At 46.1% G+C, this 27,513-nt stretch overlaps 1 protein-coding gene across 5 annotated transcripts in view; it reads left to right on the plus strand.

Annotated features, from left to right (window-relative positions):
- The window catches only part of Ube4b (ubiquitination factor E4B), a 115,083-nt gene that overhangs the window by 24,926 nt on the left and 62,644 nt on the right, over window positions 1-27,513 (plus strand). For 2 of the 5 annotated variants that reach the window (XM_035439411.1, XM_035439412.1), the window contains exons 2-7: window positions 12,630-12,816; window positions 18,548-18,683; window positions 20,332-20,419; window positions 21,415-21,559; window positions 22,607-22,838; window positions 23,281-23,979. In XM_035439411.1, coding sequence (XP_035295302.1) covers window positions 12,630-12,816; window positions 18,548-18,683; window positions 20,332-20,419; window positions 21,415-21,559; window positions 22,607-22,838; window positions 23,281-23,979 — 1,487 coding nt within the window. The remainder of the gene's footprint in view (window positions 1-12,629; window positions 12,817-18,547; window positions 18,684-20,331; window positions 20,420-21,414; window positions 21,560-22,606; window positions 22,839-23,280; window positions 23,980-27,513) is intronic. The other 3 variants (XM_027398264.2, XM_027398262.2, XM_027398263.2) reach the window with 3 other exon arrangements.

Below are 27,513 nucleotides of genomic sequence, written 5' to 3' on the forward strand. Positions count from 1 at the left end.
GTGGGGAGGGGTGGGGGTTAGGAGAGGTGTGTGCAAACGTCCTCCCAGATCAGAAGAGGTTGTTGGATCCCTGCAGCTGGAGTTAGAGATGGTTGTGAGCCCTCAGATGTGGGTGCTATGTACTCAAGTCAGGGTCTCTGGTATTGGCAAGTGCTCTTTAACTGCTGAGCTGTCTCCAGACTCTATGGCAAAGGTGAGGTGACATTGCCCCCTCCCCTGTGGTTCTGGGACTCAACCCTGGGCTATCCAGGTAGATACTCTACCCTGATCTATATCTCCTGCCATGCCTCCACTATCAGATAAGAGCCCTTCTGCCTTCTCTCCTACAAACCATCCTCTCCAGACTCTCCTAGCCAGCTGTTCTTAGTGTCCCAGGCTGCTAAGCCATTTACAAACTACTGGTATTGTAGGAGTCCATGGAGGGCATAAAAGCAACACCCCTGCTTCTTCCTTGACAATAGGGGTACAGTGTTTGTAGAAAATATTTTAGTTTATATTCAATTGAAAACCATAAACCCTCAACTAGTAGCCTTTCTAGGGGGCCTTGAAAGTTGCTTTTTAATTTTACTATGTTTATTTTATGTGTGTGTGTTCATTTATGTATATGGGCACATGCACCACAGAAGCCAGCAGAAGGCATCAGGTCCCCTGAAACTGCAGTTAAAATGACTGTGAGCTGCCATGTGGGTGCTGGGAACCAAACCTGGGTTCTCTGGAAGAACAGCCAGTGCTTTTAACTGAGCTATTTCTATAGTCACACCTTGAAAGATTTATAAAAATTATATCCTATTTCAAACATACAAGAGACTATATTTTAACATGGAAGTTATAAAGAATAATAACACGAATATCCGTGATCTTATTACTCCTAATTGTAAGTATACACCACAGGGCATCTGTATGAAGTGGAAGGAAATACCTCTTAGCTACCAGTCAGCTTGTGTTGTCTGTTTTTGAGATGTTTTTCAGGTCTGTATGTAAAGTGCAGGGCTTATCTCCAGTCCTGGATGGAGCTGTCTGTGTGGCTGGACCATCTCTTCTAACCTTGTTGAAATTGTCCCGAGAAATTTGTAGTTCAAAGCTGATCTTTGGATAGTGTTTGTCAGCTTAATGGCATTACCCCATCATCTTTTTGGAGACTTCAAAGGTCGCTGTTAGGAATGGCCACAGTTCACTGAAGAAAACTTAAACATTTTAAATGTCATATGCAGTAGATCTCAGAGGTTAAAGGACCACAGTCTGTTAACTACATCTGGATACATTCCTAGTTACCTGCTTCAGACTCAAGCCCACAATCACGTACAGGAAGCTATATGAAGCCTATTTCTAAAATTAGTGCGGTGGTGGCGCATGCCTTTAATCCCAGCACTCAGGAGGCGAGGTAGGTAGATCTCTGAGTTCAAGACCAGCCTGGTCTACAAGAGCTAGTTCCAGGACAGCTTCCAAAGCCACAGAGAAACCCTGTCTCAAAACCAAACCAAAACAAAACAACAGAAAACAAAACAAAAAGTTTAAAGGTATATATTATTTACACATGCACGCGCACGCATACGCATATGCACGCGCCTTATAAATTTAGAGAATCAAAATAAAACCAAAGGATCATGAAATTAGTGGCAATAGAATAGTCCCTTTTGTTTTCTCTCATACCAGGTAGCTTTTCTGACTGTGGACAGAGATTGTGGATTTTTCTCTAACAAGCATGCTTAAGTTTAGAGAAAGAGAGAGCTATGCATTAACTTCAAAGCTAGCTCTGACTTTTAGTTGAATTGGGACTGCAAAAAGACCACTTGCCTTTTATGTTAAGATGGATGAAATTTTATCCTGCTGGAAAAGTGATATATGATTAGGCCAATTTATTCTTTCACTTGGGACATTTTCTCTAGATGATTTGTCCTCCTTCAGATGTCTCCTTTGTCCAGTGGTGTTCAGATTCCTTAGCTGGATGCTTTTATTCTCCTGGAAAGACAAAAACAAAACCCTTCCTCTACCCTAACTTGGGCGTTCCTTTTTTTGTCAGGTTATATCTTTGTTAGATAAAATGTTTTTGGCAACAAAGTGTTATCTTTTAATAATAATAAAAATTGTCTTATATATTTATTTTTTCATACCTGATCAAATGACAGGCATTTGTTAGTCATAGAACTTAATTTGGATTGAATGACCAAGCTGTTGGGTGAACTATTGCCTCTCCCAATCAAGAGGTCTCTCCTGTTTGAATTTAGTCTTTATCAATCTTGATGGTACCCATGTGTTACGATAAATCTTTCCACCATAAGCTGCCTGAGCCCCACCGCCACGTGTGTGCTTTAGGCCAGCCACCTGCCCGAGTTAGGCCCAAATGAATACACAGAAACTTGTATTAGGTTCAGTTCTGCTTGGCCAATGACTAGGATTCCTCATCTGTTAGCTCAGTCTTAATTATCATACATCTATATTTTTTTTTATAAGACTTATCTTATCGGACGCCTTGTTGGCGTCCCTCCTGGCTGGTGGATCACATCTTGCCGATGGAGCAGGAGCAGAGGGGAAAAGAGGGCCCTTCCTGTTTCTCCTTCGCTTAAATATGAGTCTCCTTGCTATGTCACTTCCTGCCTGGATCAGCACTTCTCTACTACATTTCCCAGAATCCTCTTTGACTCCTAGTCCCATCTACTTGCTGTCTCATTGGCCAAACAGTATTTTATTTAACAATCAATAAGATAAACATACACAGTACATTCCCCATCACCCATGGCTTCTCTTCTTGTGGAAGCAAAAGCAAAACCTCTTCCCCAACATAGCATATATTCTGATTTGCATTCTGAGATCAACATCTTGAAAAATATATAGGCTGATGTAATTCAGCAGGTTTTTAGTAATTATCCAATGTCTCTGCAGCCATTGTTTCTTTTTCATTAGCATAGAAAAGTTTACAGCCAGTAAAGCATTGTGTGATCTATCTCTGGGGAGGGGGGTGTCTTTATTACTCCTTTCTGTTTGTGAAGCATATCTTTTAAAGAAGGATTAGATCTTCTATAACTGCTTGTCCTGTAGGATTGTGTAGCAATACCTGTAATATGCTTTATATTGTACTATGCAAAAAATGGTTTCAGGGCTGGAGAGATGGCTCAGAGGTTAAGAGCACTGGCTGCTTTTCCAGAGGTCCCGAGTTCAATTCCCAGCAACCACATGGTGGCTCACAACCAGCTGTAATGAGATCTGGTGCCCTCTTCTGGCCTGCAAGCAAACGTGGAGGCAGAATGTTGCATACATAATAAATAAATAAACAAATAAATAAATAAATAAAATCTTTAAAAAATGGTTTCATTTTAGCTGGGCGTTGGTGGCGCACCCCTTTAATCTCAGCACTTGGGAGGCAGAGGCAGGCGGATCTCTGTGAGTTCGAGGCCAGCCTGGTCTACAGATCGAGTGCCAGGATAGGCTCCAAAGCTACATAAAGAAACCCTGTCTCGAAAAACCAAAAAAAAAAAAACCCAAAAAAAAAACCCCAAAAAAAAAAAAAGGTTTCATTTTATTGGAGGCTTATACTGGAGCATTGTCTGTCTTAAATTGTCCGGGTATCTCCATGATGGCCATAACTTCTAACAAATGTGTAATTATAGAGTCAGACTTTTCAGAACTCAAAGTTGTTTTACATTGAAATCCTGAATATGTATCTATGGAATGGTGCATATATCTAAAATTTCCTTCCTTCCTTCCTTCCTTCCTTCCTTCCTTCCTTCCTTCCTTCCTTCCTGGTTGTTTTTTTTCAGACAGGGTTTCTTTGTGGCTTTGGAGATTGTCCTGGAACTCCCTCTTGTAGACCAGGCTGGTCTCGAACTCACAGAGATCTGCCTCCCGAGAGTGCTGGGACTAAAGGTGTGCGCCACCCCAGCCTGACCAAGATTGGTTTTCTAATGACCTTGGACTGTTCCTCTTCCTTTTCATAATGCAGTGGTGCTATAGGTTCTGCTCTAAATTATCCTTTCTGTGTCTATTTTCTTATTTTCATTAGTAGATCTTTCTAAAGCTTGTATCTTATCAATAGTAAGTCTTTCTAAGACTTGAATCTCATCAGTCAAATTTGTTTATTTTCATTAGTATTTCTAAGGCTTGTATCTTGTCAAATTTTCTTATTTTCATTGGTCTTTCTAAGGCTTGAATCTTATCAATAGTAAATCTTTCTAAGGCTAGTATCTTATCAGTCATATTTGTTACAGTTATCAAACCAGTTTTTAAAGGATATAATATTAATTACCAAACTCATAGATTCACAGGCTACACCACTTAACCATGGTGCTACCAGCACCTGGGTTTCCTTATGGATTCCCAGTGAACCACCTTTCTTAAGGAATCTCACATACAATGCCACTTGGGCATGCAGCCAACTGTCCTCACTCCAGTTATGTCCTTTTGTCCCTTCGTCAGTGTGGATTCCATGAACCAGTGTCACCCCCAACTCACTTGTCCCCTTCCCTCTGAGCAGCCTCCTTGTCTGGCATCACCTGATTGGGGCTGAGTTTGTCTTTCTGCCCTCCATGCTTCTGTGAAGCTCTGCTGCTGGAGACAGGTGCACAGCCGTGCTGGTGGCCTCTTTGGTCAGGTGGTCACCAGCTGACTTTGTGCCATCACGGTCCTCCTGTGTCCTTAGCACATCCCTGTTCTGTCCACGCTCAGTTCTCCGCTGATGCCTCTGCTTTCTGTTTCGCCAAGAAGATTCAGGAGATGGGAAGGGGATTTTCCACCTTTGTTGTGCAGCGCATCTCCTGCCCTCTTTCCTGTTTCTGTGTGGAGGCCTGTGCTGTGCAGAGCCACTGCTCAGGAGAGCCACACCTCAGGTCAGCAGTGGCTTTTACTCTCCCTAGCTGGATCTGGCACAGTGCTGCCCCTCTGCTCTGCCTTCGTCACCGTCTTCCCCATCAGGGTGCAGTTCTGCTTCTCTCTTCCAAAAAAGAAAAAAAGAAAAAAACAAAACAAAACTGAGTAAGGTCTGAAGTGGGGAATGCTAGTCTCCACGCTGCAGTTATCCAGTCTAATAGGGGGTGAGTGTCTCCTCGAGAGGTATCTAATACATGCTCTAAAGCCTCGTGGACAGACGGATTCTCTATAATAGTTCTCAGCTTTCTCCTCTCCCCTTCTGTCAGCATTACTGTGTCAGCCCCTCTTGTCCACAGTCTACACATATACTCAGCATCTTTCATGCCATTCTAGGCGTATTCTCTTCTAAGTTCTGAGATCTCCTGAGGGTTAAAGGATCTGGTTTCCTCTACTTGAGTACCTGGTTGTTACTGGGGCTGTCTCTGGCTTCCCCCAGAAAAGGGGTTGAGGCTTTGTGCCAGGTTCCTAATTATCGGAGTTCTCTTAGTTTGGGTAGTCACTGGGAATGAAGGGGTGGATCCGGTCCCCAATCCCTTTTTGACTATGTTTAAGGCTAGCCTTTTGCCCATTAGTCTGTCCTCATCTATGTCCTGTATGGTTTTCATTAATATAGCTGACGTTTCTCCTTTTGTTCTGGTATCTATTGCTGCTTGGGTAGCTCCTGGAGTAGTTAATGTTTCTTCTACCTCCGTTACCTTCATGCTTATTTTACTCTTTACTTTGTTGGCCACAGGAAACCAATTCTCCTCAACCTCATCTATTTTCTGTCCTGTCACTGTCAAAACCTTTGCCTTTTTGAATTTCTTAATTAACCTATTCATGGCCAAAACCAACTGGCTAGAGTATATAAAAATTTAATTTCCTCTTTCCTCCAGTACCACTGTAAGTTTCCAATTTGTTTTGTTCCCAGTAAATTTTCAAATTTGTGATCTGCCCATTTTTCTGTTCTCTTGCTTATGCACTGACGCATCAGGAGCTTTCCCTTACAACCTTCCGCTCTTCCTCCAAGACTTAGACTCTTCCAAGTCCCTGAGTTGGCATCAATGTATATAGTAATCTCTCTGTATTCCGTACCTTTAGGGAGGATGGTGTTTCCAGAAAACCTTCAATCCCTCACTTCTGCCCACTCTTCCTACAGTATTTCGGTTTTGGGCCTACGTATTGAAGTTGGCTTCAAGGTGGTGGTACCTTGAAGGCCTCTGTCAGTGTCTTGGATTAGCAAGTGGGCTGGGGAGTTAAATTTGTTACTCCCCCAAGCCATTCCTAACTAAATCAATTATCCCCAGAACATTCCTCAGAGCTCGTTATTAGCCTGAATCTTGCCAACTGTCTCCAGCCCTTACCAGGTTTTAACCTGGGAGGAATGACAAACTCTTTTGAGTATATAAGTTTTACTTCACACTTATATCAAAGCAACACACAAGGATAAGCAAACAATCCTAAGAACCACAGACAATAGGCTCACAGCAGGGGTACCTGTCCTGTAGCCCCCAAAGGTTCAGGCTCAGGACTTCTATTCCTCTGAATTCAGGCCTGTGAGTCTCCTGAGGTCCCGGTGTTGTGGAATTGGGCTCAATCAGCTTGTTGGACTGGTTGTCTCAGGTTAGCAGAGGAGAGCTCCAGGACATAGTCCTGGTACACTCTAAAATTCCCAGTTCTGAGATGGTCCTTAAATAGTTGGCTAAATCTTGCTAATCACACTTTGCCACATTCCACACATTCTTACTCTTATCTACAATGGCCGGTTAGTGGGTTTACACTCCCTTTAACTTTCTTCAGCCAGGCCATGGCCTGCCTGGTTACAAGGCTCCTTACAATAAAACCTTTTTTTAATTAATTTTTTTATTTTATTTATTTTTTTGATTTTCGAATCAGGGTTTCTCTGTGGCTTTGGAAGCTGTCCTGGAACTAGATCTTGTAGACTAGGCTGGCCTCGAACTTAAGAGATCGGCCTGTCTCTGCCCCCAAGTGCTGGGATTAACGGCGTGCGCCACCACCACCTGGCCAATTTTTATTTTAATTTTTATGGTTGTATTTGTGTTTGAGCGCTTGAGTGCAGGTGTCTGTGGACCCAAAAGAGGACAACAGATACCCCAGAGCTGGAGTCCAGGCAGTTGTAAGGTTACTCAGTGCTGGTACTGGGAAGAGCAGTGAGTCCTCATAACCACTGAGACAGGCCTCCGGCCTCAACACTTCTGAGTGAGTGTGGACATTTGGTGACACTTGATTGTAATCACAGTTAATCAGAAGTCAGGCCAGCTTTAAATAATGAGTTTGTGGTCATCCTAGACTACACGAGACCTGTCGCAAAACACCAAAACAAAGTATTTTTTAGTATGTTCAACCCTCTGGTGGAGCTGTAAGAAGCATAGCACATACAGTGCCAGCGTCCAGAACTAAAGCGGTGCCAGGCATATGGCGCTGAGGTGCAGTGTTGGCGTGCAAGGGTGAAATGCAGTGCTAAGCTCTGAAAGGACTGGTTGCTGTAAAGGCAAATGCAATATCACTGATCACAGCAACACAGAAAGATAACTGCTTGAAAATTAGGATATACAAGAGTCACTAAGAGAGCAGCCAAATGAAGCATGTAACCCAAGACACCAGAGCGTCTTTGTGAGTGGGGATTGTTGATTTCAATGTCTTCAATGTTGATTTCAATAATGTCTTTAAATTTAAAAAAGGTGTATTCTTACTTCAGGCTGGAGGATAGCTCTGGGGTTAAGATCACTGGTTCTCTTCCAGAGGATCTGGGTTCAGTTCCAGTACCCATGTAGTGGCTTAAAACCATCTCTAACTACAGTCTCAGCATCTGCCCCTTCTGGCCTCCAAGGGCTCTCACCCGCCTAAGTGGTACAATGACAGACATGTAGGCAAAACACAAAATAGTAAAATATAATAAAATCTTTAAATATTTATTTTTATCTTTAATTGTGTGTTTGTCTGTGATTTTGGACAAGTGTGCACTGGTGGAGGAGGCCAGATGAGGGGAATCCCCTGGGACTGGAGTTCCAGACAGTTTTGAGTCATTCAGTATGGGTGCAGGGAACCAAATTGAAGTCCTTTCTAAGAATGGTGTGCATTCTTAACCTTGGAGCCATCTCTACGGCCCCTTCATTAATATCAAAGACAAGTACATCAAAACTTGGCATACTTTCATTTCAAGATTCAGTTTTTATCTCGTTAATTTTCAAAGAGAATTACACCTTGAGCTTGGACTGATGGCCTAGGAGCAGGGTGCTTTCCTGGAATGTGGAAGGCCCCGTGTTCCAGCCTTACAAGCAAACAAAACAAAGCCAAAGGAAATTGGGCCTGGGGAGGTTGGTCAGTGGATGCAGCACTGCTGTGTAAGTTCCAGTTCTAGCATCTGGACAGAACCCAGGCAGTGGGGGTTACTGTTTTGTTTAAAAAGAAGAAAAGAGAAATGCTGAGACATGAGACATAAGACTATAAGTTTATTATAAGGCCTGGCAGAATGGGGAGACTAAGAAGAGGAACAGGGTAAATGGCTGATCGCCATGGCCGGTAGCCATAGAGACACAGAGCGGGGGGGGGGCAGAGAGAGGGGAACAGAGAGCACAGAGAGAGTAAGTGGGCAGGGGCCTATCTTTTAAAGGGGTCCTCTGTATCTGCGTGCAGACTTAGTTCCCATGGAACGTTGGGCCGACCAGGGTACTGCCTGTTCAACCAGGTAACAGGGGCGGGCCAGCATAATGCCTGAACCTTTCAGTGGGGGTGGCTTCCTGTAGCTTGGGAGAAAGAGACGGGCTGGGTGGGGGTGGGGGTTGGGGGTGTTGGAGATCTGAATGCAGGTGTTCATATTTGGTCAACCTGTGAGTCACAACCCCCTTGAGAGTTGAATGACCCCTTCACAGGGGTAGCATGCCAGATATTCCACATATCAGATATTTACATTATAGCCCATAGCAGGAGCAGAATTTCAGTTATGAAGTAGCAATGAAAATAATTTTATGGTTGGGGGTCACCACAACATGAGGGACTGCATTAAAGCAACAATAGGAAGGCTAAGAACCACTATTTTAGCATCTACTAATCTCTTCTTCAAATGACTTAATACAGTTAAGTAAACATCAGATAGTTATACCATGTGACATGCTCAGGGTTTAGGGTGAAGTGATTGGCATGTCTGCAGGGGTGAAGTGATTGGTTGGAGTGTCTGCAGAGATGAAGTGATTGGTTGGCATGGGCCTGCCGGGATGAAGTGATTGGTTGGCATGGGCCTGCAGGGATGAAGTGATTGGTTGGAGTGTCTGCTGGGGTGAAATGATTGGTTGGAGTGTCAGCAGGGGTGAAGATTGGTTGAAGTGTCTGCAGGGGTGAAAAGATTGGTTGGAGTGTCTGCAGGGGTGAAGTGATTGGTTGGAGTGTCTGCAGGGGTGAAATGATTGGTTGGAGTGTCTGCAGGGGTGAAGTGATCGGTTGGCATGGGCCTGCAGGGATGAAGTGATTGGTTGGAGTGTCTGCAGGGGTGAAGTGATTGGTTGGAGTGTCTGCAGGGGTGAAGTGATTGGTTGGAGTGTCTGCAGGGGTGAAGTGATTGGTTGGAGTGTCTGCAGGGGTGAAGTGATTGGTTGGCATGGGCCTGCAGGGATGAAGTGATTGGAGTGTCTGCAGGGGTGAAGTGATTGGTTGGAGTGTCAGCAGGGGTGAAGTGATTGGTTGGAGTGTCTGCAGGGGTGAAGATTGGTTGGAGTGTCTGCAGGGGTGAAGTGATTGGTTGGCATGGGCCTGCAGGGATTAAGTGATTGGAGTGTCTGCAGGGGTGAAGTGATTGGTTGGAGTGTCTGCAGGGGTGAAGAGATTGGTAGGAGTGTCAGCAGGGGTGAAGAGATTGGTTGGAGTGTCTGCAGGGGTGAAGTGATTGGTTGGAGTGTCAGCAGGGGTGAAGAGATTGGTTGGAGTGTCTGCAGGGGTGAAGTGATTGGTTGGAGTGTCAGCAGGGGTGAAGAGATTGGTTGGAGTGTCTGCAGGGGTGAAGAGATTGGTAGGAGTGTCAGCAGGGGTGAAGTGATTGGTTGGAGTGTCTGCAGGGGTGAAGAGATTGGTTGGAGTGTCAGCAGGGGTGAAGAGATTGGTTGGAGTGTCTGCAGGGGTGAAGTGATTGGTTGGAGTGTCAGCAGGGGTGAAGAGATTGGTTGGAGTGTCTGCAGGGGTGAAGTGATTGGTTGGAGTGTCTGCAGGGGTGAAGTGATTGGTTGGCATGGGCCTGCAGGGATGAAGTGATTGGTTGGAGTGTCAGCAGGGGTGAAGTGATTGGTTGGAGTGTCTGCAGGGGTGAAGATTGGTTGGAGTGTCTGCAGGGGTGAAGTGATTGGTTGGCATGGGCCTGCAGGGATGAAGTGATTGGAGTGTCTGCAGGGGTGAAGTGATTGGTTGGAGTGTCTGCAGGGGTGAAGAGATTGGTAGGAGTGTCAGCAGGGGTGAAGAGATTGGTTGGAGTGTCAGCAGGGGTGAAGAGATTGGTTGGAGTGTCTGCAGGGGTGAAGTGATTGGTTGGAGTGTCAGCAGGGGTGAAGAGATTGGTTGGAGTGTCTGCAGGGGTGAAGTGATCTGCATGTCTGCAGCACAGGTAGGAGGAACTGCTCAGCTTTGCAGAGAGGACTCAGGATATTTCCTTGGTCTAAGAATGATAAAAGAAGCAGGGGTCCTGAAGTGTGAGAATGACACACATTTTAGCTTCAAGTAAGTCTGTCCTTGTCACCATTTGTCACAGTTGACGCTTTTATCCTCCTTGTTCCTCGCAGGAGTGTGTGCAGGGACTGGCTTGTTTCTGTGATGCCCGCTCACATCAAGCACTTGTCACACCAATGCATAGCCTGTGGAACTGAACAGCTGCCCCGTGGGGGGTGGGGTGGGGTGGGGGTGGGGAGGAGTGACTGAACGGGAAACATTACTGTGATCCACTCTGTATTCTCAATCACAAGGTAACTGAATATTCAGAGAAGAACGGCAGACTATTTTCTCTTAGATCGCATGAAAAACCAACAAACAAAAGCTAGCCTAAACGGTTGGCCCTTGGAGTGTATGATAAAATTTGTCTTACTGGACCTTTTGTTTCTTTCTCCTGTTGGATGACTTTTATTTTGTGTGTGAGTGTTTTGCTTGCATATATGTATGTACACTTCATGTATGTTTGGTCCCCACAGAGGCTAGAAGGGGGCCTAAGCTTCCATGGAACTGCAGTTACAAATGGTTATGAGCCACCACGTGGATGCTGTGAATCCAACCTTTGTCCTCTGCAAGAACAAAGTGCCTTTGACTGCTGAGCCATGTCTCTAGCCCTACCTAAATCTTACCTAGATACCAGTTTGATTATTCCATGATGCCGTTGTGTTAAAATGACAGTGTTTGATGTTTTGGGTAGTGGGCATTGGAAACTTACAGTGTCTGTCAGTCAAGGAGACAGAGTTCCCTTGGTAAGGCTGTTATTCTTTTGTTTAAAAAGAAGAAAAGAGAAATGCTGAGACATGAGACATGTTGACTATAAGTTTATTATAAGGCCCGGCAGAGTAGGGAGCCTAAGAAGAGGAAAGGAACAGGGATAATGGCTGACCGCCATGGCCGGTCGCCGCAGAGAGACAGAGCGAGAGCATAGGTGAGAGAGGAGACAGGAAGCTTTGAGAAACAGAGGAAACAGAGCGTAAATGGGCAGGTACCTGTCTTTTAAAGGGGTCCTCTGCACCTGCGTGCAGACTTAGTTCCCTTGGAACCTTGGGCTGACCAGGGTACTGCCTGTCCCACCAGGTAACAGGGGCAGGCCAGCATAATGCCTGAACCTTTCAAAGGCATTGTAAGGTAGCAGCTTCTAATACTAGTTTGGAGCTGTGGACTTGGCTGTGTGAGGAAAGCCCTGGCTGCCCAAACTTGAGGACCAGATATTGGGGTCCCCAGAACCCGCTTAAAGCCAGACGAAGTAGTGTGTGCTTTTATTCCCAGCGCTCCTGTGGTGAGATGTAGGGCAGAGAGAAGAAAATGCTGTGAGGGGGTGCAGTAAAGAAACTGACTATGTGATCGATCCGTTAGGAGGGAGGACTCTATTGTGGGTTAGAGAGGGAAAATATCCAGGGGCATGTGGGGGAGAGCCGAGCCCAGGAAAGAAGGCAGACTGGACATGGGCGGGGCTAGGGAAATGGAAGAGCAGGAGTGGGGGATGGGAGACAGCAGGAATAGCAGGAGAGCAGCCAGAGAGTGTGGGGCGGGTGGCGGACAGTCGTACAGATTACAGGAGGCTGAGCAGCTGGGGGAGGACTCCCTTTGGGGATAGAAAACCAACCCGTCTCACAAGTTCCTGAGGAATGCTGGCTTTTATCTAACCACCAGAAATCCTGTCATGAATTCAGCTTGAGCTCATTTCTAGACACAGGGGAGGGGGGTAGGGCGTGGAGGGATGGCGTGGCTGAGACCTAACAGATACCCTGGAGGACAGAGGGCTGCTAGCAAGCCCTATGCAGTGGGGAACGACAGAGGCCCAGGTTAGGAGAAGGTGAGGCCTACCATTTCGGATTGTCCTCTGACTTCTCAGGTTCAGGGTCAAGTGCATGCATGTGCAGGTGTACACACGCGAGCACACACACATGCACACACAAAGAGCCAAAACCTAGAATACTAGCTTTGTCTTGTTTCTTTTTGAGGACCGTTGGCTGCTGCGCTTGGGAATGGTTGTCAGTGTTTTAGTGCCTGGTGTCTTTGTTCTTGCAGGCAGCTGTGTTTCTGCTTCCAGTTACAGAGTGTCCTTTTCTCTCCCTTTGTAGATTCGGAGGAGACGCCTGGCACGACTCGCTGGTGGACAGACCTCCCAACCGACCACCCCACTCACCTCTCCCCAGAGGGAGAACCCTCCGGGACCTCCAATACCTGCATCAGCCCCAGGCCCCTCCCAGAGTCTTGGTCTCAATGTCCACAACATGACCCCAGCTACCTCCCCCATAGGTACAGCAGGTGAGCCTCAGCCTCTAACCTGGAAGTGATTGTACTTCTGATGTCATCATCCTAATGTCACCACACAGATTAAAGCAGTCAGTGGCCTAGAGGTCACTGCAGCGCGTTTGTTTCACTGTTTCTGTCCATTTTGATAGTGCCATGGAATGCTCCTCCCCCTCCCTGTTCTCTCTTCTCTCTCCCCTCTCTCCCCTTTTCCTCCCCGCCTAGCAGGCTCAGGCCTTGCCTTGCCCAAGACCGAAAGCCTGTGTTCTACCAGGGTACTCTGCCATCCATCTAACCTAGGGGCTGCCAGAGGGCTTGGTGGGTAAGGTGCTTCCTGCACCAGTGTGAGGACCCAAATTCTGGTCCTCTGCACCCATGTAAGAGCTGTGTTCAGGAGCTTGTGCCTGTAACTAACACTGAGTAGGTAGAGACAGAGACTTAGGACTCACAGCAAGTCTAGCCAATAGGTGAATTCCAGGTCCAGTGGGAGGCCCTGTCTCAAAAAATAAGAGGACGACACCCACCACCAGCTTTGGGTTCTTTTTGGGACAGAGTTTCTCTGTGTACCCCTTCCTGCCCTGGAACTCACAGAGATCCTTCTGTTTCTGCCTGCCAAGAGCTGGGATTAAAGGTGTGCGACACCACTGCCTGACTTCACCGTCATCTGTTGATTTATGCATGCATGCACATGTGCTTTTGAATGCGCGCACACACACACACACACACACACACACACACACACACACACACACAAATAATCTGCAAATGCAAGATGGAAGTAATGGTCAAATGACGAACCTCTGGTTACAGATGTCTCGTCTTTGGGCACAGAACTTTTTCTCTGAATTACACTGGATACCAGGAGTGCTGTGGATGGCAGAGCACTTGCCAGCCTGTGTGAGACCCTGGGTTCAATTCCCAGCACCACAGGAATCAACTCCACCAATATGATATTTGTGGCTGTTTCCTTGGGAGCAGCTTACCTCTTAGAAGGGATGTTCAGGGTTGTCTTTCTTAGGAATTGGTGATAGCCACTCATATGTGTACCTGAAAGTATTTTTCCTACATGACTTTTCTATCAGACATGGTAATCTCGTCATTACTATTTTTATAGTTATAGGAAAGATAGAGAAGTGCTGGGAGAGCCATGTGTGTCGTGTATAAGAATCTGCTGTGCTCTGCCGTAACCATCCAGTCACCCCGTCTCTTGTCGCTGAGAACATTTGCAGTTTCTATGGCCTTAAGTCATTAAGCTTTAGTGGAGGCTTCTTCAGTTCTCTGAGAAGCATTCAGGATTCCAGGAGTAAGTTTGTCTTTTCCTTGGGAAACATGCTCAGAGCTGTGCTATTTTCTTGCTGTGATCTGGAATTTGTTTTTCTTGCTTGGTTGCATCACAGTTCTGGTTACATCCATTCCCCACCTGCTGTCTGTCTCCTGCCCTGGAGCAAGGCTGGAGAAGAGCTCACACAGCCATGTGGTCATTTAAAATCCATGATCACAATTTCAAGGAGACCCCAGTACATCCAGGTAGCTATGCCATGTTTCCCTGTTACTTCTCCCACCCTGCTACCAAGTGTGCAACACCTCACTGTCCTCAGACTCTCAGTGTGTGGAGAAAACACACATGCAGAAGGAGCAGTTTTGCCATCGCTTCATCTGGCTACCGTGGACGTGCCCAGTTCTTGTTAGGACACGCCGTCTGCCCACCCCATCAATTCCTCTCACCGTGCAAAGCCTCGCTTCCCAAAGCTCCTTTTCCTCCCAATCGTGGGAGGCTTTATACCCAGGTGGACTTTTGCTAGCGGCGCTGAGACATTGCAGGTGCGTGGCACAGGTCTGGTGCTTCTCCCTTGGTGACACTGGCAAAATGGAAGTCCCATCCATCCCATTTCCCTGCAGCTCCCACCCATTTCCAGCAAGCCTTCAGGAATAAGGCCCCAGTCCTCTGTCTTCGAACTTGCACCCTGTGCTGACCTGGATGAGCATGGGGTTGGGGCTCTGCTGAGCCTGTCTCTCTATCAGGGTCACTTGGGTGGCCTTCACTCTTTGCCCCCTGAAACCCCTTTTAGCTTCTGGAACACCCTCTGGCCCTGGTCTGCATCCTCCCAGTTCCTTGCAGGGTTCCTTTTCACGCCTAATGTCCGCCAGGTTCACTGTTGAAACTCTTGGACTCTTTATCTGTCTTTATTCTCTTATTGATTTCATCTAGTTTCCTGGCTTTGATTATATAAGTGCTTAGTTTACATTTCCAGCTGAGACCTGAGTCTTGAACTTCAGACTCTTACAACCCATTTGACTTCTGCTTTTGCATCTAACCATCGTCTCATAGTTAGAATATTAAATGCGCCTGTATATGTGCCTGTTCCTGTGTGTGGAAGCCAGTAATGGGTGTCAGATATCCCACTGATTTTATGAGACAGTCTCTTACTTGACCCAGAGCTTTCAGATTTGGCTAAATTGACTGGCCACAAGACCCTGAGGTCCTTCCTGCTCAGTTTCCTGAGGGCTGGGATGCCGGCTGTGCGTGGCTGAGCTTTCTGTGGGTGCTGGTGATCTGAACTCAGGTTCTCACGAGTGCCTGGCAAGTACTTTCCTTAGTGAGTCGTTCCCAGCCCCTTCACATCGAGTTTAGGGGGTGGTGAGATAGATGACTCAGCAGGTAAGTGCTTGCTAAGCAAACTTGATGACCTGAGATCAAACTCCAGAACCCATGTAAAATAGGAAGGCAAGAACTGGTTCTACAGGGTGATCCTTTGCCTCTCTACACATGCTGTGGTGTGTATGAGTCCCTCCCCCCCACAATAATAAAATCAAGTTTTGACATTTCCTCATATCTCACCCTGGGTCCACACTTGTACATCAGTTCCAGAATCATAGAAAACCAAAATGAGGGCGCTTGCTGCCAAGCCTGCCAGCCTGAACTTAGTCCCCTGGACCTACATGGTGGCAGGAGAGAGTATGCCATGGCCTTTGACCTACTACATACACACACATACACCATTCACACACACACCACACACCATATACACACCATACACACACTTACACACACCCCTCACACACCCTACACACACACATACACACACACACACACACACACACAAGCAGCTTCCTGCACCCATAAATAAATGAAGGTGATTTTAAAAAGAAACAATAAAGTCCAAACCAAACCAAGCAAAACAAATGTTTTTGTTGTCCCTTGCTCAGGAAAGCTCCCCTTGGCCGCTGTCTGAAACTGCAGCCGCTTTCTGATGTAGGCTCTGTTCCTCTCTGCTCTTACTGCCCCCATGCTACTTGTACATCTTGAGTTGTCTTGTTTTAATTTTTAGACATAGTCTTGCTGGGTAGTCTGGTCTGGCCTTAATCTTGGGATCCACCTGCTTTTACCTCCTTGGTGGTTTTCCATGTCCACGGGACCGTGTCTGGCTGTGTGCCCTGTCTTGTCTGCCTCCCCAGATGGCGTGGAAACTCTCTGCTCTGGTCAGGAAGTTGTGCTTGTTTGCACACACCTGTGCCCCGTGGGCTGTCACTAGAGTCTGGCACAGAATTTAAGATGGGGTGAATTAGTGAATGAATTACTAAGAGAAAATGACCAGAACAACGTGGGCTTGTGTAGCTTAAAGAAATTTCCAGAAATTATGACAGCTGCCATTTTAAAAATGAATAGTTGTCAGCTGTGGTGGCGTATGGCTTTAATCTCAGCACTGGGGAGGCAGAGGCAGACGGATCTACGGAGTGAGTTCCAGGACAGCTAGGGCTACCCACAGAACCTTGTCAAAAAAAACCCCGAAAAGAGAAAAAAAAAAAAAAAAAAGAAAAGTTATCGGCCTGCAAGATGTCTCAGCTGATTAAAGCACTGAGGCAGGAGGATTATGGACTGTGTGGTGAGACTTTAAAAGTGTAGACCAGGCTGGCATTGAATTCACAGAGATCCTCCTGCCTCTGTCTCCTGAGTGCCAGGATTAAAGGTGAGGTGATGCCACCACATTTGACTAGATTTATTTTAAATCACGTATGTATATTTATTTTAAATCACATATGTATATGTGTAAATGTGTGCACATGTGTGCAGGTGCCCACAGAGGCCAGTGGAGGGCATTGTAACATCCTGACTTGGGTGCTGGGAACTAGACCAGGTCCTCTACAAGAGCAGCGAGTGTTCTTACATAGTCCCTGCAGCACGCACCTTGTCGTGTTTGTCCCCTTGTCCCAAGCCCTGTGCTAGCACATTCCTAGTGAGGCCGTTGTTTTGCCAGCAGTGTTAGAACTGTATGAGGTGAATTTTGTGCAGGTCCCTCCTTTCCCTGTAGCCAGCAGTCTGCCTGGATGTTTCTCCTGCAGAGAAATTCATCTGTGTACTGTGCATTTCCTTCTAAAATTAAAGAAAAAAGGACAAATACTTCAGATGGATATGGAAACATAACCAATGGCTGTGGAGCCATCTCTCCAGCCCAGGAACATAATTTTTTTTTAAAAGATTTATTTATTATGTATACAGTGTTCTGCCTGCATGTATACCTGCAGGCCAGAAGAGGCAGAAGAGGGCACCAGATCCCATTACAAATGGTTGTAAGTCAACATGTGGTTGTTGGGAATTGAACTCAGAACCTTTGGAAGAACAGGGAGTGCTCTTAACCTCTGAGCCATCTCTCCAGCCCCCAGGAACATAATTTTTAAGACATTGATGAGCAAAGTTCTCTGAGAAGTAGTCTGTCTCTCTGTCCCGATGCCGGTAGGTTTCATAACCACCATAAGCTCTGTGGGGACAAGGGCGGTCTCAGCCTTTTATTTTCTCCAACATATTCAATCAATAAATGGCCGAGCTGGTTGTGGTGGCCCACGCCGGTAGGATTTGCTGAAGTAGGCGGAGGCAGGAGGTGGTGCACGCCTTTAATACCAGCACTTGGCAGGCGGAGTTCTGTGAGTTTGAGGCCAGCCTGGTCTACAGAGTAAATTCCAGGACAGCCAGGGTTGTTACACAGAGAAACCCTGTCTTCAAAACCAAAACCAGAAACCAAAAATAAAAAATGGTTGGATGTACTGACAAGATGGAGCAGTGAACCCAGGCTACATTTTTAGCATTCCGGAGAGTTTCAGTTTTATCTCCAAGTCAAAAGACTGGCCACAAACACATAAACCCGCACCATTTGGATTCTGCCATTGACATTTGTTACTGGCTTTTCTGCATGTCAGTCTATAAATGTATCTTCTTTCCAGTGCATTTCAAGGATTTTTCTGTACTATTGGATCAGTGAGATGGCTGACCGGGGACACCTGCATTCAATCCCTGGGACTCAGGTGGAGAGAATTGACTCATGTCAATTATCCTTTGACTTCTAGGCAGCACACATGGATAGGCACACAAATCTCCCTCCTTCCCTCCCTCCCTCCCTCCCTCCCTCCCTCCCTCCTCTCCCTCCCTCCCTCCCTCCTCCCTCCCTCCTTCCCTCCCTCCTCAAATGTACCAAAACAAAGTAAAAAAAAAAAGAACTTTGCTGTGCTGTCAGTTTGTTCAGAGCCACAGTCAGAACTGCTGAGAGTCATTCCAGGCATCAGGTGTGGTGCCATGAGACCGTACCTAATGCATGATGATAAATCGTGATCTCTTGGTGACACTCCTGGGGTCATCTGCCAGGAATCATCCTTGCCAAGTATCATGACTACTGAGTGTATGTTACTGCTGCCTTTACTCTTGGGCTTACATCATGACACATGGGCCTGTCTCTGTCTCCCCTCTGCTGTGTAGGAGTTGCCCATCGGAGCCAGAGCAGCGAAGGAGTCAGCTCTCTCAGCAGCTCGCCGTCCAACAGCCTTGAGACACAGTCTCAGTCCCTCTCCCGTTCCCAGAGCATGGATATCGATGGCGTCTCCTGTGAGAAAAGGTAACTTGATGCCACCGTTATTGCTGCTTTACTTAAAAGGAAAAATTGCACTCTTTAGTCTTTAGTAGTCTGAAATGACAACCCAGTGACCCATGTCCTTATCAAACCAATTCCAAATTCCATTCCTTTTTTTTTCTTTTTTTCTTTTTTTTTTGTTTTTTCGAGACAGGGTTTCTCTGTGGCTTTGGAGCCTATCCAGGCACTCGCTCTTGTAGACCAGGCTGGCCTTGAACTCACAGAGATCGCCTGCCGAGTGCTGGGACTAAAGGCGTGCTCCACCACTGCCCAGCCCAAATTCCATTCTTAAATTGAAAAGTTTTTCTGTTCTGAATGAAATATTCTTTGTATTGTTGTCTGTGTCATGTGTCTTTTATGAATTAGAGAGATGGCTCAGCAGTTCTAAGCGGGTGCCACCTGCCCACAAAACTTGAGTCTTGTATGAGACGTGAGGTGTGGGTGATGAAGCACAATGACGTCACAATAAACCCACGGTGCTGGGAAAATAAGAATACTGAAGACAGTGTGGCAGCTCCTTGGCGATAAGCTTGGTAACCAAGCTGCCAAATGCCTGATGAACCATAGCATATACTGTCCTGTATGGGTAAGCCCGACAGAGGGAGGGAGGACTTCTGGCCTGGGCAGATTGGAGCAGGGTACAGGCTGTCACCGTGCTGCTCACCAGCATGTAGTTTAAACTTGTGACTTGCTTGTTTGGTTTCAGTGAAAGGAAGAAATAAAGGAAAACCACTAACGGTTGTATGTCTTGTAACCCAATTCAGTGATTAGAAGTAAGCACTCTGTGATGGTGAATTTAGCAGCAGCCGTGACAGTCCCAAGTATGGGCACACTTAGTAATACAATGTCAGCGTGCCCTAAAGTGATCGCTGAGGAGGTGCTAGGAGGCAGTTGCCATATATACAACCGTCCTGAAGGGCTTCAAACGCGGCTTTTAGCCAGAAATAGATCAAGGAGAGAATGAACAGGAGTCAGCATCATTAAGCAGCGCAGCTGGTGAGCTGGATCTGATTGAAAAGCATTGGACTTTACATATTCACCATAATCCAGAAAGTTAGCATAGAACTTAACAAAATACCCTTAAACATTTGAAAATTTAGGAACCCGTCAAGGAGAAATCATAGTGGAAATGTGTTTGTATATAGAATTAGAGCAAGGCATGTTGAGATGTTTTAGTTGGTGAGACAGCGTGGCTGGTTGTGGGACAGAATTGAGTACTACCCCAAATACCACATAATTGTGAAAATGAGACAGATGATATAATAGCGTTCTTGTCAGAGTCATAGTGATGAGTGGTTTAGTACATGGTGATGGACAATCACTTAATGTAAGCAAGCTGTGCTTGCAGCACGCATTGTATAAAAACAGCAATCCTAAAAATCCATTCTGCTGATATCTTAGCTTTTGAAAGTGAGCCCAGGGAAATTACACTTTGGGAAAAAGGATTCCAGCACATAAGGCAGATGCTTCTATGCCAGTTCATGCGGAGCTCTTAGATTTGCAGGAGGAGAAGGGGAAGCAATATTATTTTGCTTTCATGACAAATGTTGATTGATAGTTTAAAGTTCATCACAATTTTGACACTGGGAGTTTTAGGAAAGATGGAAGCCTCGTTTGTCTTTTGTATTTAAAGCATGTCCCAGGTGGACGTGGATTCGGGAATTGAAAATATGGAAGTGGATGAGAACGACCGAAGAGAGAAAAGGAGCCTGAGTGACAAGGTTAGTAAAGAGGACACTGCCATGCTCCGTTCTCCATCTGGCATCTGCTGGTTTGTTAGTTTTGTTTGGGCTTTTTTTTAGACAGAATCTTGCTTTATATCCCTGGTCGGCCTGGGCTTTTGCAGATCTGTCTGGCTGTTTGTTCATTGTGGGGATTAAAGACGCATGCTACCGTGGCTGTCTAGGTCCATGTTTTCTGTCAGTTAATTTTTGTGGGTCTTTATGGAAACAGTAGATCATTATATCTTTGGCAGTATTCTGAAGTAATTAAACAAGGACATGTAAAATCTACCAGCAAGTACAAACTTGATGCGGCCACTCTATCTGTTTTCACCCGAGCTTTGGTCCCTCTTCTGGGTGGCTTGGGTTTGGGTGTCATTTGGGTTTGGGTGTCATGTGTGGCATAGGTTAGTACATCACATTCTGTTTAGGAAGTGCACACAGAACCACTTTGGTGACATCGTGATTGTTGTTAGAAGTTAGACGATAGCCTCCTTGTGGTGCAGTCTCTATTCGGGTAGTTCTTCGTTTTTCTTATATGAGATAGTGCTCCTGTCATGAAATGTAGTGAGACACGTTAACGTTTGCAAAAACCCTTGAAGGAACGTGGCTACATACCAGGAACACTAACCTGGTCTTATGCGCTCACACAGCAAGCAGATGATGTGGGCACATCCTGTGCCTTGTTTTTCCTGCTGATTCCTGATAACGCCTTTGCTCATACATACTCACCCATGATGACACCAGCTTAATGAGACCTTGATTTTGTAACTTAGACCCCCAGCTCACAAAATCTTATGTGTAACTCTGGGTGACTTGAAGCTTGCTTTGTGTAGACAGGCCATCCTTGTTTTCATAGTGTTCCATCTGCCTCTGCTTGCTAGCATTGGGCCACCTAGCATGCCAGCGTGTCCCGGTGATAAAGGAGTTAAATTGTAATAAAACGCCTCAACTCTTTGTCCTTCTGTAGATTAACTCTCAGCTCTCCCCACTAGGAGCCTTCCTCATGTCCTGAAGTGTCTGAAGAGCAGGCCTTACAGCTGGTCTGTAAGATCTTCCGAGTCTCCTGGAAGGACCGGGACAGAGACGTCATCTTCCTTTCTTCTCTTTCTGCGCAGTTTAAACAGAACCCAAAAGAAGGTGGGCTCTGTTTTCTCAGAGCATCTGCATTCCTGTGGGGTGCGAGGCTTGGGGGGTCTCTGTCTTTGTGCGGTGGGACTGCACTTTTTGTTACAGGTTTGGGGGGGGGCTGCTTCTGCTGGGGACACAACTGTGTACTCACTTTCTTCTGTTTCACCGATCTTATTGCTAAATGAATTTTTTTTTTTCCTTTTTCTTTTTCTTTTTTTTTTTTTTTTGGCGACAGGGGTGGTGGGTAGAGACAGGGTTTCTCTGTGGCTTTGGTCGCTGTCCTGGAGCTAGCTTGTAGACCAGGCTGGTCTTGAACTCACAGAGATCTGCTTGCCTCTGCCTCCTGAGTGCTGGGTTTAAAGTTGTGTGCCACCACCGCCCAGCTGCTAAATCATTTTTTTTTAAGATTTTAAAATTCGTTTTTATTTATGTATATGTTCCACCGACTTGCTGTGAAGTGTGTGCTGGCCGAGAAACACTAGTCTTGCTCTTTGCAACTTTAGTGGGGACTTTTTACAGTATCAGCATGGCTCCCTGACTGAGCACAACTTGCTTTAAATAAAATTTAATATTTGGGATAGTTATATATTTACAGAAAAAAGAGATGACAAGGAGCTTCTGCATAAGCTTCGTTCAGTTTCCTCTAATGTTACCCCTGGTTCAGTTGTGGTATGTTTGCCCAGACTTGGAAATGACTGTGGACTGAACCAGCAGGATGGTTCAGTGGGTAGAGACACTTGCTCCTAGGCCTGTTGGCCTGAGTACTATCCCCAGAACCCACATGGCGGTTTGAAAGAGCTCCTGAAAGTTGTCTTCTGACACATACGTGGGCATGCATGTGTAAATACACACACAGGCACAAATAAATGTAAAATCATTTTTAGAAGAAAAATTACTGGGAAGAACACCGAACATCTTTTTTGGATTTTCAGCTAATACCCTTTTACTGTTGAGAATCCAATGCAGGGTACCACGCAGACCCCCTCTGGTCTGTTTGGCTCACTAGAGGACTGTGTGAGGACCCCTGAGCAACCTGCTTTTCTTTTGCCTTCCCAGCAGTGTTCTCTGATTTCAAGGATCTGATTGGTCAGATTCTGATGGAAGTGCTGATGATGTCCACTCAGACTCGAGATGAAAACCCATTCGCCAGTCTGACAGCCACATCCCAGCCTATTGCCACGGCAGCTCGGTCACCTGACAGAAGCCTGGCGCTGAACACTGGCTCCAGTTCAGGAACAAGCCCCATGTTCTGCAACTTGGGCTCCTTCAGTGCCGGCTCGTTGTCTAGGTAAGTGTGATCCTCTTTGTACATCTTACCAGTAGTAAAACAGTGTTCAGGAGTGCCGCTCCACAGGGCTGATCTGTGTCCTTGACATTATGGTGTCTTTCGTATGAGGGGGGAGCAGGGGAGAGGGTGGCTGTGGTCACTGGAGGTGCTGTTATCCTTTCTTGATTGAATTTCTTAGCCTTCTGTGGGTAGGTTGTTGGCAGGTTAAATTTTAGACACACATGGCTGTGTGTGCTACATTAATCTTTGAAAGGGGTCATTGGCACCTCCACATGAATGGAGTAATTAGATTCTGGTTGTTTTAAAAATGCTTATCTACTTAAACTTTTAGAGTTTGTAATATGATTGTATTATCCTTTAAAAGCTGACGTTATCCATTTTTAGTTATCTCAAGTTTTTCTTTGATTTTTCTCTTCTTTCCTCCCTTTTTCAACTAATTTAGCCTCTATGAAACTAGCCCTGCTCCTTCTGCCAGTTTCTGGAGCTTTGTGCCCGTGCTGAGTCCATCCTTTGCCTCACCTTCCCACGCAGCTCCCCAGGGGGCTGTGCCCTCAGCCCCCAGCCCTCCCAGTGCAGCCCCACAGCGGGTTGTGCCTTCCATATCCCTGAGCCCTCACAGCGCAGCAGCCCCACAGCAGGCTGTGCCCTCAGCCCTCAGTTCTCACAGCGCAACACTCCAGGGGGCTGTGCCCTCAGCCCTCAGCCCTCAGAGTGCAGCCCCTCAGGGGGCTGTGCCTTCCACACCAGCCCTCACAGCGCAGCCCCTCAGCCCTCACAGTGCAGCCCCTCAGCAGGCTGTGCCCTCAGCCCTCAGCCCTCATAGCGCTGCCCCTCAGGTGATTGTACCTTCCACATCCCTCAGCCCTCACAGTGCAGCTTCTGGAACTGCGGCTGGAAGCCAACCCTCATCCCCAAGGTACCGGCCCTACACTGTCACGCACCCATGGGGGTCTTCACCTTGCCCCACGCCACGATCCTCCATTCTGGCTAACTCCCCAGGCTTTCCTGCCCGCCCAAGTAGTCCCCGAGCAGTACCTGCCAGCTCCTCCAGACAGAGGCCCCGCAGCAGGGGCCCCGCCTTCCCACCCGCCTCGCCCAGTGCTGCCAGCAGACGTCCCTCCTCCCTGCGGATCTCTCCTAGGTATTTATTTGCAGGAGAGCTGCGTGTGTGTTTGCAGTGCAGGGAAAGAAAATTAACACTGTTTGGAAAGAACTGCTGTGTGACACTGACCTCAGTTGAATTCTGGGAGTCATTGGGTCTTAACCTGTGTCGCTCGCTAGCTCTCTGGTGGGCATGTGCCCTGCTTCTATGATCCTCCCAGGCTTTTATCCACTAGAAAGTAAAGATTGCAGTGTTGTGCGCTCCTTTCTTCCCTTCCTTATCACCACTCTTCCTGTCATCTGCAGAAAACCCAAAGGATTGCATTTTTTTGCAACCTAGCTCATGGGTCCCTCATTATACATGAACCTCAGAGACTGTGGTCAGTGTTGCATTTGAGAACTGGGGCTCACAGGATGACTTTTTGGACTGGGGCAGTGTCTGCTCTTTCTGTGAGTCATGCCTTTATGCTTTGACGTCTGATTGCATGCAATTTCAGTCTCTCAGAAAGTAGCAGCAGCAGCAGCAGCAGCAACAGCAGCCCTGAGTCCCGTGATCCTCCCTTTCTCAAATGCACTTGCCTATTCCTGTAATTCAGGGACTTGTGTTTCTGCATGTCATACAACTTAAGTGTAAGGCTTATTTTAAACAACAGCGACGCAGCAGCTCTTTCTCCCTCTCGTTTCCTTTGTTCCCTGATGGCCTTTTTTGCTTTTGTTGTGGTAGTATGTACGACAGTCCTTTCTCCTTCCTCTCCCTCGCACTCTCTGGGGACAGTAGTGATGCAGAAGATGGAGAAGACGATGAGGAGGAGGATGAGGATGATGAGGAGGATGAAGGTGGTGGTGGTGGTGATGATTTTTCTTGTGTCCAGTTTGGGTCCAGGTATCAGAAGAATGGAGTCTCACCCCTGCATGTGCTATAGGTGCTTAGGAACTAACTGTAGTGAGCGCTGCTTTCAATCCAGACAGTGAGTGTTCAGTGAGGAAGGCCAGCACGTGTGCACTGGTGTGAGCACCTTACCCTGGGATGAAGTGACTGAAAAGAGATGAGCTGCCACTCATCCTTCAGCTCACCCACCTTCAGGAAGGAAGGGAGGGGCTTCAGTTATCCATCGCGAGTTTGGTCGCATGGATTGCAAGTGTTCAGGAACAGCACTGCGGTTTGGATGTGTGTGTCCATCCCTTCCATGTCAGGCTCCGCCTGGGCAATGTGGACAAATGTGTGGTTCATGCTGTCCAGTGTAACTGGGATTCTCTCTTATGTCTGACCTTGAGTTTCCTTGAGTGTCTCCTGTATCTCAGTGAACCAGTGTCCCACTGAATGTTCCCCTGAAAACTGAGTTAAAAACTCTGGGATTCTAGGTGATTTGAGCATACAAATATAATGACCCATTGTTTCTACATCTCTGACTCTTTCATTGACTCAACAGTTTTGCTCTCCAACTGAAGTTCCCTCTGGACCCAGTTGGTATTTGTGCCCAGCACTGTTCACAAATAACTTCAGACTATAAATAGAGACCGCAGAAGGAGCTAGGTACACTTCATAAACCCTGACAGCTCATGACGAGAGAGAAGAATGCCCACATGGGGTTGGATATTGATTCCAAAAGGTTGATGTTTATATTAGGTTTAATATTTTATTACCATTTCCCAAGTAAATATTCCCCAAAGGAAATAGTGTCTTTCTCATGCCTGTAAAGTCCCGTGTGTCTATAGCTCACAAGGCAGACATCCATAGGAAAGGCTTTCCATGCATGGTAAAAGTGCTTCATCTGCTTTGCCTTGAGTTTCCTGTGGTAGCCGTGCTTTAATTCATTAACAAGTCACATCCTGCTTTTACTAATGCCTCTTCCGAGATTCCTGCCATTTGACCTCACCTGAGGTCTAGGCTCTGTGCCATTTGCTTTCCGTCCTGGTGGTGTGATGTCCGTCACCCAGCATTGTGCCTGTGCTCTCTTTGCTGGGACTTAGACTCAAAGCCAGAAGCAGAGCCCACACTCTGCACTGCCCCACTGCACTCTCTCTGCCCCTTTGTAGTTCCGTCTCTGCTGCTCTGGTTCTTGGCTAGTTACCTTCCTTCTGTGTCCTTGCTGTTCCTGTGCAGAAGGTACAACTGTCTGTAGGCTCAGTTAGAAGATTCTATCCTTATTAGTACTGGCATGACCTTCTTTTACGACACTGAAATGAGATGATCTTGATTTGTCTGTTAGGTATGTAATTGTAGTTTGTTAGTAGATACTGGACTGTCTGTTAGGTAATCTAATTGTAAATTACTAATATAGGGCTGGAGAGATGGCTCAGCTGTTAAGAGTACTGGCTGCTCTTCCAGAGGACCCGGGTTCAGTTATCAGTACCCACATGACAGCTCACATCTGTCTGTAGTTCTAGTGCTAGGGGACATGAAACCGTCACACAGACAGGCAGGCAGGCAAAACACCAGTGCAGACAAAGTAAAAATAAATCGTTAAAAAGATTACTAATAGATTCCAGGGAAAGTAGACAAAGATGGTCCCAGAACGTATGACACTAAACAGAGAACTTGAGAATACATGGATGTTAGAGCAGCAAGAGATAGCAAAAGATCTCATTAATTTGTTGAGTAGAGAATGATTCGTAGGAATGACTTGTCATTCATTTTAAAAGAACTTCATATGTTTTGCTGTGAGTTATCTATAGGATACTTTATGTAACTGAGGATGACTCAGTCCTCCTGCCTACAATATTGGATTGTTGGCCAGAGTAATGATGCCACAAATAAATAAATGGGTTATGACTAAGAAAGGAAGGGGTTATGTGCAGGGGATTTGATTCTGTAGCTTTTTTTTAAAGATATGTTTATTTTATTTATTTTATGTGTAAGGTGGTTTTATCTGCACCAGTCGGTGTGTCCCACATTGGCTAGTGCCCTTGGATCCTTGGGTATGGAGTTAAAGTTGTTTGAGGAGTCTCTGTAGATGGGTTTTTCTTAAGTTCGCAAGCTCACAAAGACATGGAGACTTATTATGAAAGCTGGGCCTTAGCTTGGGCTTGTTCCTAACCAGCTCTTATAACTTAAATTCACCCATTTCTGTTAATCTACATTTTACCATGTGGCTTTTTACCTTTCTTTCATTCTGTGTCTGTCACACTACCTCTGTGTCTCTTTGGCATCTCCTCTGCCAGCTTCAGTTATCTCCTCGTAAGCTTCTCTCTTTCCAGGAGTCCCACCTATACCTCCTGCCTGGCTATTGGCTGTTCAGCTCTTTTTTAAACCAATCACACCAATATATCTTCATGCATTGTACAAATACCTCACATTTTCCCCCTTTGTGTCTAAATACAAAGGAAAGGCTTTAACTGTAACATGGTAAAACTATATACAATAAGAACAATTATTAGGTAATAATTAAATTCACAATGTCCAGTCCATTTGTAATTGGCATATTTAGAGAAAATCCTATATTACTTATCTTATCTTGATGTATTTAAAGTTTTATACTTAAGCCATTTTCTATAAATTGCATTACCATCATAAAACAATCTTTTTAGTCCTCAAAACATTTTTTTAGATAAACAATTTAGGCTTTTATGTCTT

Source organism: Cricetulus griseus, chromosome 2, assembly GCF_003668045.3.
Source record: "Cricetulus griseus strain 17A/GY chromosome 2, alternate assembly CriGri-PICRH-1.0, whole genome shotgun sequence".
NCBI lineage: Eukaryota > Metazoa > Chordata > Mammalia > Rodentia > Cricetidae > Cricetulus > Cricetulus griseus.